Source organism: Ursus maritimus, unplaced genomic scaffold (genome assembly GCF_017311325.1).
Source record: "Ursus maritimus isolate PB19 unplaced genomic scaffold, ASM1731132v1 scaffold_6, whole genome shotgun sequence".
Lineage (NCBI taxonomy): Eukaryota > Metazoa > Chordata > Mammalia > Carnivora > Ursidae > Ursus > Ursus maritimus.
The window spans coordinates 72,040,019-72,048,849 of record NW_024426774.1 but is presented as its reverse complement, the minus strand read 5'-3'; the positions used below and the strand labels follow the sequence as shown (position 1 = coordinate 72,048,849).

Sequence of the window (8,831 nt, the reverse complement as noted above, 5' to 3'; positions counted from 1 at the left end):
CAGGCCTCTTTCCCTCAGCATTGCAAATTGCCTGGCTGGGAGCAGGAAACCCAGGCGGGGAGTGGAGAGGCCTTGTGTGCGTGTGTGTGTGTGTGTGTGTGTGTGTGTGTGTACCTGCACACAGGTGCTAGCCCTCCTGCCCCAGTCAAGGAGCATCCCCTCGGTCCTCTAACTTGGGAGGCCACCAGGAGCAGGAGCAGCCCCACTGCCAGCCCGTTGGCCACAAAGTCACAAAGTTGCCTGGGCTTGACCAGTCAGCCCACTTGGGCCCAGGGAAGGTAGGGAGAAAAATAACTGGAAGGAAAGAGGAGGGAAGGGGAAGGGAGGAAGTGGGGTGAAAGCCCTGGAAGGAGCCTGTGTCCCTACCTAGCCTGCGAAGGCCCTGGGCCTGGTGTGCATGGGAGCAGGGCCCCAGCTGCTGACAGCTGCCAGGGGCTGGGGGCCAGGGGTGAGTTCCTAAGGGAGTGAGTGTTTGTGCGTTAGTGGCCCAGGCCTGAGCCCTCGGCCCTCACACCTTGCCTGTGGAGCCAGTTTTTCGCCTGAGAGGGAGTGCCCGGGACAGGGGAAGGCCCTCCTTGTAGGAACTCAGAGTCTCTAGGATCGGGCAGCGGCTGCCTGGTGCGGCAAAGGGTAGATAGAGACTGCTCTGCTCCCCTTCCTGTCGCCTTCTCTTGCACCTCTCTTCCCCACTTTTTCCGCTTCCGGCTTCGGTTCTCTCTTTCCCCTGCTCCTGTGCTCCGCGAGAGGATCGGAGAGCGAAGCCAGCGGGTCCTACCACTGGAGAGGCTGCGGTGAGCAACCCGCAGCTCTGAGTGTGTTCGGGAGCTGGGGCAGAGCCACTGTGAGACAGACCGCTACCGGGCAGCGGGTTCAGTCTGAAGAGTCCCACTGGGCTGAGGAAGAAGCACCCTGTCCCTCGCGGGCTTGGGCTCCTTCCGGACGTGGCGTCCTGCGCTGTGTTCCCAGGCTCCCAGGCAGCCGGCCTCGGGTTCTACCTCTCCTCGGAGGCCGCCTCCGAACTGGGAAGCCTTGGGAAGCTTTCAGAGAGCCCTGGGAAGGAGAGAAGAGAACCAAGACCTGCACTGGGGGCTCTGCGGCGTTCAGTGAGCTGTCGGGCGCTTGGAAGCAGGGGAGCGGGGGGAGTAGAGCGCAGAGAGCCGAGTGGGGGTGGTGGCGAAGGGCGCGCGGCTGGGGAGGCTGGGAGCACCGGCGGGCGCGGGCGGGGAGGCGGCTTGACGGAGCCGGGTGGCGGAGCCGCTGTGTCAGGGCTGGTGCCGCTCTCTCTGTCTCCCGCAGGCTTCAACACCAGGCCATCGGACCGAGCGGCATGCGTTCGCTGGCCGAGCCCGGCTGCCCCACGCACGGCTCGGCAGAGTCGCCGTCACGGCGCCAGCCCCACCACCAGCGTGTCCAGCCTGAGGAGCGCGGACACCGGCACCTCCATCCTCTCGGTAACCTCCAGCGACTCGAATGTGATGTATGATAGCCAAGGCCGCCCCCTCCCTCCCCCTCCTCCCCCTCCTTCCCCTCCTCCTCCTCCTCCTCCTCCTCCCCTCCCCGCCTCCTCTTCCTCTCTCTTCTCCATCCCCAGAACAAAAGAAATCAGGATACAATCATACACACACACACACAAGTACACACACACTTCCACCCCAGCCAAAAATATATAAAAACCAAGAAAAATAACAAATTAAACGCAAACTATCAACAACCCCAACCACCATCTACCACCACGGCCACCTCCAGCGGACCGCGACGCCAACAGACAGTTACAAACGCTGATGTTGCGGGCAGAAAACATAAAAGAGGTGACAATTGTATACTTTAGGACAAGCACGGCTTCTCCTTTTGGTTCCACGGACCCGGCACCCCACCTGCATGACGATTTATTTGTATCTGGGAAAATATTCTTCTAGTTTAAAACGATTTAAAAAGAGTCGACTGTACAAAAACGACCACCACCACGACGACAAGACGACAAAAGCAAAACAGACAAAAAGAGAAAAATAAAACCGCCATCTCCGTTCAGAATTTGTTTAAAAAAAAAGAACTCCTCGAGAGGGAAATAGCAAATGTTTTCGCCTTTTGTTGTCTCGCTCCTCTTTTTTCCTCTCTCGCTCTTCTTTCTTCTTCTGTTTTAAGTCCAAGTATTGGTCAAACAAGATGCAATCTTCTGTTTTTGTTCACCAGACAATCATTTTCTTCGTAGCACCTTTTCTCTCCACTCTGTCACTGCCTGTGTGGGTACTGGTTATAAATGTGGAAAAGAATAGTTATGACTGTAACAGATTTTTATTTTTATTTCAAAATTTATATATGAATTATGTATATCTTAATGATCGGTCATTTTCCCAGTTTGTAATATATGTGTAGAAATTGCCTGTATATGATATTGCTTTTCTCCTCTTCCTTTTTCATTCTCTTCCCCCTTCCTGCCTCCCCCGCTCACCTGTCTCTTTCCTTTTTGGGGTTCCCTCCCACTCAGTGTTCCTGGCGTCGACTTGGCAGTCAAGGCGTGGCGTGGCGGGCTGCGTAGGAAGAGGGATCCTGTCTAGCTGAAGTGGAGAGTGAGACCGTAGATTTTTTGCAAAAGCATTTCAAGTATTTCTAGCTGCTTGAGATATCTCTCACTTCCCAGTAGGGCGCTTTTACTGTTATCTTAATCCGTGCAAGTTCCATCTATATGCAAAAACTTTCAAAAATACTATATCTCCATTTTCTTATCACCCTGAGACATTCGCTGTCTGTACCCTCGGTGCCGCAGCCTGGGGGCAGCTGCCTGGCCTTGCCTTTCCACCACCTACGGCTCGGCTCGGGCTGGGGCAGGATAACGCGGCTGGGTAGGCGTTTCCTTGAGGGGTGGGGGTGGGGGGTGGGAAGATGCAGACCTGGAGGAGAACCAAAGCCAAACTCGGAACGAAAGGCTCAGAGGCGCTTTAGGAGGAGGTCACAGCCCGGTTTCTTCATGAGTGAGTACTGCCAGGCCAGGATCCGCGGAATTAGAGCCTGCTGCCGCCCTTATGGGTCTTTGGGTGTGTTCTGGTACCTTTGGTTGCTGTTGTATGTGCTTGTGTGTGTGTGTGTGTGTGTTTTAAGGGTAAACATACAAGGTCAGGCAGTCCAACCATCCACCTCAATCCAGAGCCGATAGCTGACAGGTTTTAGCCTTCTCTTTTTGTGGGGTGGAGTTGGGGGCAACGTGCACCAGGGTAGAGGTGGAGAGCAACAGGCTGTAGAAGGTAGCTGGAGGGAGCTGGGGCCTACCAATCAGGATTGGACTTCTCCTGCCACTTCGGTGTTCGCGTCTGTGTGACCGTATGACTTGCCTCGTGGGATCTCGGATCTGTCTCCTTGAAATTTCTTCCGTCTCTTGGGACTCACTGGAGTTCCTCCAGCCCCCAAGACATTTTCAGAGCTGGTTTACACTTTGAAAACGAAAACCAAAAAATCACCGTCTTTGCAACCAGGTTCCCAGGCCCCAGGCCTCCCTGCCCCTGCCTGGGGCCCCTCAGTTGCCGGTGCTGGCGGCTGGACAAGCGCCTCTCTGCTGCTCTGGGCCAGGCCAGCTTCCGCCTCGAGGAGCCAAAGAGGTAATTTCAGAAAACTTGCCTTCACTTGGAAAGTCCAATTTCCAAAGGAGGAGGATTAGGGAGAAACGTGCATTTGAATTTCTCGCGCCTTGGTTCCAAACTAATTTTGACTTCCGATTTCTTCTTGTCCCTCATCCCCAGTCTCATGGGGTTTACTGGTCTGGCTGGGCAGAAAGGCGCCAGGCCCAGGGTGCTCTTGTCGCAGTGGCCTATGGGCCCAGGGCGAGCTTGCCTGGAAGGGAAGGTTTCTGTGTGCGTCTTCCTGAGATCCAGGGGCATTCGAGATGACCTCGGGAGCTTCCCCAAGTTCTGAGGCCTGGCACCCAGTGCCAGAATCTCTGCATTAGCCAATAGTGCCCTGGAAACACTCCTCATGGTGCCTATCTTCAGGCAATACGGCCTAGGTGTCAGGAATTCTGGGAAATGGGCTTCTGGCTTCTACCAGACGGAGCCTCTGTTCTGGTGCATAGAATGTGCCCTGGGGGTGACGGGCTCTGTCCCCAACCTGCATTTTAAAATGTCTGGTTCATACTTGCCCCAGAACTTGGTCCTGATTGCAGAGAAGAGGCTGTCTCAGACAGCGTAGCGGGCTCGATGGCCCTCTACCCAACTGATAAGTAGAATGATGGGTGGAAGGACGGTGGCACTCCTGCCTGGTGATCCTGGAGGAGCTTTGACTGGTGAACTAGGGAGCGGATGCCTTTTGTCTGGGGAATGACGACAAACTCGGGAGTAAAAATGCCTCCTTCCTCCAACATCCCTGAGAAAGCAAGCAAGTTTGGAGGATCCGGTACCATTCCTTCTCTCTACTGCAGAAAACAGGCATCTGACTCCATAGCAACCTCTTGCAGCGGGCCTAGGGTTCTGTTGGGGTGTCACCAGCCTGCTACCTGTCTTGTTGTCTGTCACCTATCACCTCTCTCATCTCTTGTGTGTCTTACTAGTGTCTGTACAAATACCAACACTTGTTTCGACTTTCGACCACCCTCCAGAGGCTCTCATGGGAGAGGTTGGGTGCTTGCGGGTGAGCGGTAAGATGTAGCATTCCAGGCTGGCTTCCACCATGCAGTCCAGCTCTGCATATGGAAGGGGGTGTGTGTGTGTGTGTGTGTGTGTGTGTGAGGTTTGATAAATATGTGTGTATAGTGCATCAGTGTAGTGTCCAGTAATGCTTTCTTTTATACGCCTGTATGGGTCGGGTATGTGTGCGTGTTGGGCAGTTTCAGTATTGACCTAGGGCAAGGGGGCCAAGTACAACTGCAGGCGCTTCGTGTACAGGGCCTTTCTGTGGTCCAGTGACATGTGTTTTTGTGGGTCTCCATTCTGGTGGGTTCTTGTTCTACTCAATCCACAGATACGACCTCAGGCTACCCAGCCCTATACTGATCATGGCCCTCTGCCTTCAAGGAATGGGAAGGCCAAGGTCACACAGTCGGTATTCTTTTGAGAGAGGCAGAGGGGGCGCTTTGGGCTTTGGTCTTCCCAGTTTGCCTCCTTTACCCTGATCCCCGAGGATATTACATTGATTTGTCCCCCGCCTCTTTAAATATGGGAGCGAGAGAAAGAGGCCCTTTCCGAAGACAGATTCTCTTTCTTGAGGCTGCGCTCGCCCATTCTCTTTCTGGGTCCCTTAAAGCTCTGGCGGCATTGACATCAATCATCTCCAGGGGCAGCCAGGTCGAGCTCGAGCGGGAGGCCTGATTGAAGCCCCTGCTGGCAGACAAGCCAGCTCGGCCAACCGGCACAGCCCCCACTGCCTGGGAATGTAAGTGGGCTGGTCTTGGGGAGAAGGTGCATAGGTACTGGTATGTGTGCATTCTCCTTAAGCCGTCAGGCTGGGTAAGCAGGCGTCACCTAACCACTCCACCCTCTCTGTCCAGCCCCAGGGCAGCCCCACGGGTCGGCTCCTCCTTCTGGTGCTGCCTCAGTCGCGCCACAAAGCACTTTCTGTGCACCCCCTGCCCCGTGCGCCAGCAGGAGAGCTTGTCCTTGAATGAGTTCTTCCGTCCCTGTGTACCTGGGCTGCCTACTCTAGCGAATAGTGTGTAGATCTTGAAGAAATGCACTCCATCTGGAGAGTCTCCTTCATTCCTGCCTCCCTCAAAGAAAAACAATGGCAATCCAGGATTTGTTTGAAAGCCTGAAGCCACAGCACGGGAAGCAAAAGCTGAAACGCTTTGTGCCAAAGTCATTGGCCCTGTAGTGCCTTGCCTGAGTGTTGAAAGGCCAATCTACTCCCTTCCGGCCTACGCACCTCTCATCCTTTGCACCCTCCCCCCGACTGAGCTCTGGCCCAGAGACCCTACTCCCTGCCCTTCTTCTCTTGTCCTCTTCAAATCCTGCAGAAATTGACTGCCCAGCACCAACACAGTTAATTATCGGCCTTGTGTGTGTGTGTGTGTGTGTGTGTGTGTGTGTACCTGCACACAGGTGCTAGCCCTCCTGCCCCAGTCAAGGAGCATCCCCTCGGTCCTCTAACTTGGGAGGCCACCAGGAGCAGGAGCAGCCCCACTGCCAGCCCGTTGGCCACAAAGTCACAAAGTTGCCTGGGCTTGACCAGTCAGCCCACTTGGGCCCAGGGAAGGTAGGGAGAAAAATAACTGGAAGGAAAGAGGAGGGAAGGGGGAAGGGAGGAAGTGGGGTGAAAGCCCTGGTAAGGAGCCTGTGTCCCTACCTAGCCTGCGAAGGCCCTGGGCCTGGTGTATGCAGGGAGCAGGGCCCCAGCTGCTGACAGCTGCCAGGGGCTGGGGGCCAGGGGTGAGTTCCTAGCGGGAGTGAGTGTGTTTGCGTTTAGGTGGCCCAGGCCTGAGCCCTCGGCCCTCACACCTTTGCCTGTGGAGCCAGTTTTTCGCCTGAGAGGGGGAGTGCCCGGGACAGGGGAAGGCCTCCTTGTAGGAACTCAGAGTCTCTAGGATCGGGCAGCGGCTGCCTGGTGCGGCAAAGGGGTAGATAGAGACTGCTCTGCTCCCCCTTTCCTGTCGCCTTCTCTCTTGCACCTCTTCCCCACTTTTTCCGCTTCCGGCTTCTCGGTTCTCTCTTCCCCTGCTCCTGTGCTCCGCGCAGGGATCGAGAGAGCGAAGCCAGCGGGTCCTACTCGGGAGAGGCTGCGGGTGAGCAACCCGCAGCTCTGAGTGTGTTCGGGGGAGCTGGGGCAGGAGCCACTGCGGAGACAGACCGCTACCGGGCAGCGGGTTCAGTCTGAAGAGTCCCACGGGCTGGGGAGGAAGAAGCACCCTGTCCCTCGCGGGCTTGGGCTCCTTCCGGACGTGGCGTCCTGCGCTGTGCTCCCAGGCCTCCCCAGGCAGCCGGCCTCGGGTTCTACCTCTCCTCGGAGGCCGCCTCCGAACTGGGAAGCCTTGGGAAGCTTCAGAGAGCCCTGGGAAGGAGAGAAGAGAACCAAGACCTGCACTGGGGGGCTCTGCGGCGTTCAGTGAGCTGTCGGGCGCTTGGAAGCAGGGGAGCGGGGGGGGGGAGCAATGAGCGCAGAGAGCCGAGTGGGGGGTGGTGGCGAAGGGCGCGCGGCTGGGGAGGCTGGGGAGCACCGGCGGGCGCGGGCGCGGGGAGGCGGCTTGACGGAGCCGGGTGGCGGAGCCGCTGTGTCAGGGCTGGTGCCGCTCTCTGTCTCCCGCAGGCTTCAACACCAGGCCATCGGACCGAGCGGCATGCGTTCGCTGGCCGAGCCCGGCTGCCCCACGCACGGCTCGGCAGAGTCGCCGTCTACGGCGGCCAGCCCCACCACCAGCGTGTCCAGCCTGACGGAGCGCGCGGACACCGGCACCTCCATCCTCTCGGTAACCTCCAGCGACTCGGAATGTGATGTATGATAGCCAAGGCCGCCCTCCTCCCCCCCCCTCCTCCCCCTCCTTCCTCCTCCTCCTCCTCCCTCCTCCTCCTCCTCCTCGCCCTCCTCCTCTTCCTCTTCTTCCTCCATCCCCAGAACAAACCGAAATCAGGATACACAATCATACACACACACACACAAGTACACACACACTTCCACCCCAGCCAAAAATATATAAAAACCAAGAAAAATAACAAATTAAACGCAAACTATCAACAACCCCAACCACCATCTACCACCACGGCCACCCCAAAGGACCGCGACGCCAACAGACAGTTACAAACGCTGATGTTGCGGGCAGAAAACATAAAAGAGGTGACAATTGTATACTTTCTAGGACAAGCACGGCTTCTCCTTTCGGTTCCCACGGACCCGGCACCCCACCTGCATGACGATTTATTTGTATCTGGGAAAATATTCTCTCTAGTTTAAAACGATTTAAAAAGAGTCGACTGTACAAAAACCGACCACCACCACGACGACAAGACGACAAAAGCAAAACAGACAAAAAGAGAAAAAAATAAAACCGCCATCTCCGTTCAGAATTTGTTTAAAAAAAAAAAAAAAGAACTCCTCGAGAGGGAAATAGCAAATGTTTCTCGCCTTTTGTTGCTCGCTCTCTTTTTTCCTCTCTCGCTCTTCTTTCTTTCTCTGTTTTTAAGTCCAAGTATTGGTCAAACAAGATGCAATCTTCTGTTTTTTGTTCACCAGACAATCATTTTCTTCGTAAGCACCTTTTTCTCTCCACTCTGTCACTGCCTGTGTGGGTACTGGTTATAAATGTGGAAAAAGAATAGTTATGACTGTAACAGATTTTTATTTTTATTTCAAAATTTTATATGAATTATGTATATCTTAATGATCGGTCATTTTCCCAGTTTGTAATATATGTGTAGAAATTGCCTGTATATGATATTGCTTTTTCTCCTCTTCCTTTTTCATTCTCTTCCCCCCCTTCCTGCCTCCCCGCTCACCTGTCTCTTTCCTTTTTGGGGTTCCCCTCCCACTCAGTGTTCCTGGCGTCGACTTGGCAGTCAAGGCGTGGCGTGGCGGGCTGGGTTAGGAAGAGGGACCCTGTCGCTAGCGGAAGCGGAGAGTGAGACCGTAGTATTCTTATGCAAAAGCTATTTCAAGTATTTCTTAGCTGCTTTGGAGATATCTCTCACTCCCCGTAGGGCGCTTTTACTGTTATCTTAACTGCGTGTTTATCTATATGTAAAAACTTTCTAAAGCAAATACAGTATTCTCCATTTTCTTATCACTCCCCGGAGACTCGTGTTTTTGTCCAAGGGGGTGGGGGTGGGGGGTGGGAAGATGGGAACAGACCCTTCGGAGGAGAACCAAAGCCAAATCCGGAACGAAAGGCTCAGAGGGCGCAGGGGGAGGGGGCCACAGCCGGT

The 8,831-nt window shown here is 55.1% G+C and overlaps 1 protein-coding gene across 1 annotated transcript in view; it reads left to right on the top strand.

Annotated features, from left to right (window-relative positions):
- Positions 1-7,421, top strand: part of SIX3 (SIX homeobox 3) — an 8,754-nt gene extending 1,333 nt beyond the window's left edge. The window contains exon 2 of the mRNA XM_040622881.1: positions 7,222-7,421. Within this exon, the coding sequence (XP_040478815.1) occupies positions 7,222-7,414 (193 nt within the window). The 3' untranslated portion in view covers positions 7,415-7,421. The remainder of the gene's footprint in view (positions 1-7,221) is intronic.
- Positions 7,422-8,831: the final 1,410 nt, after the last annotated feature.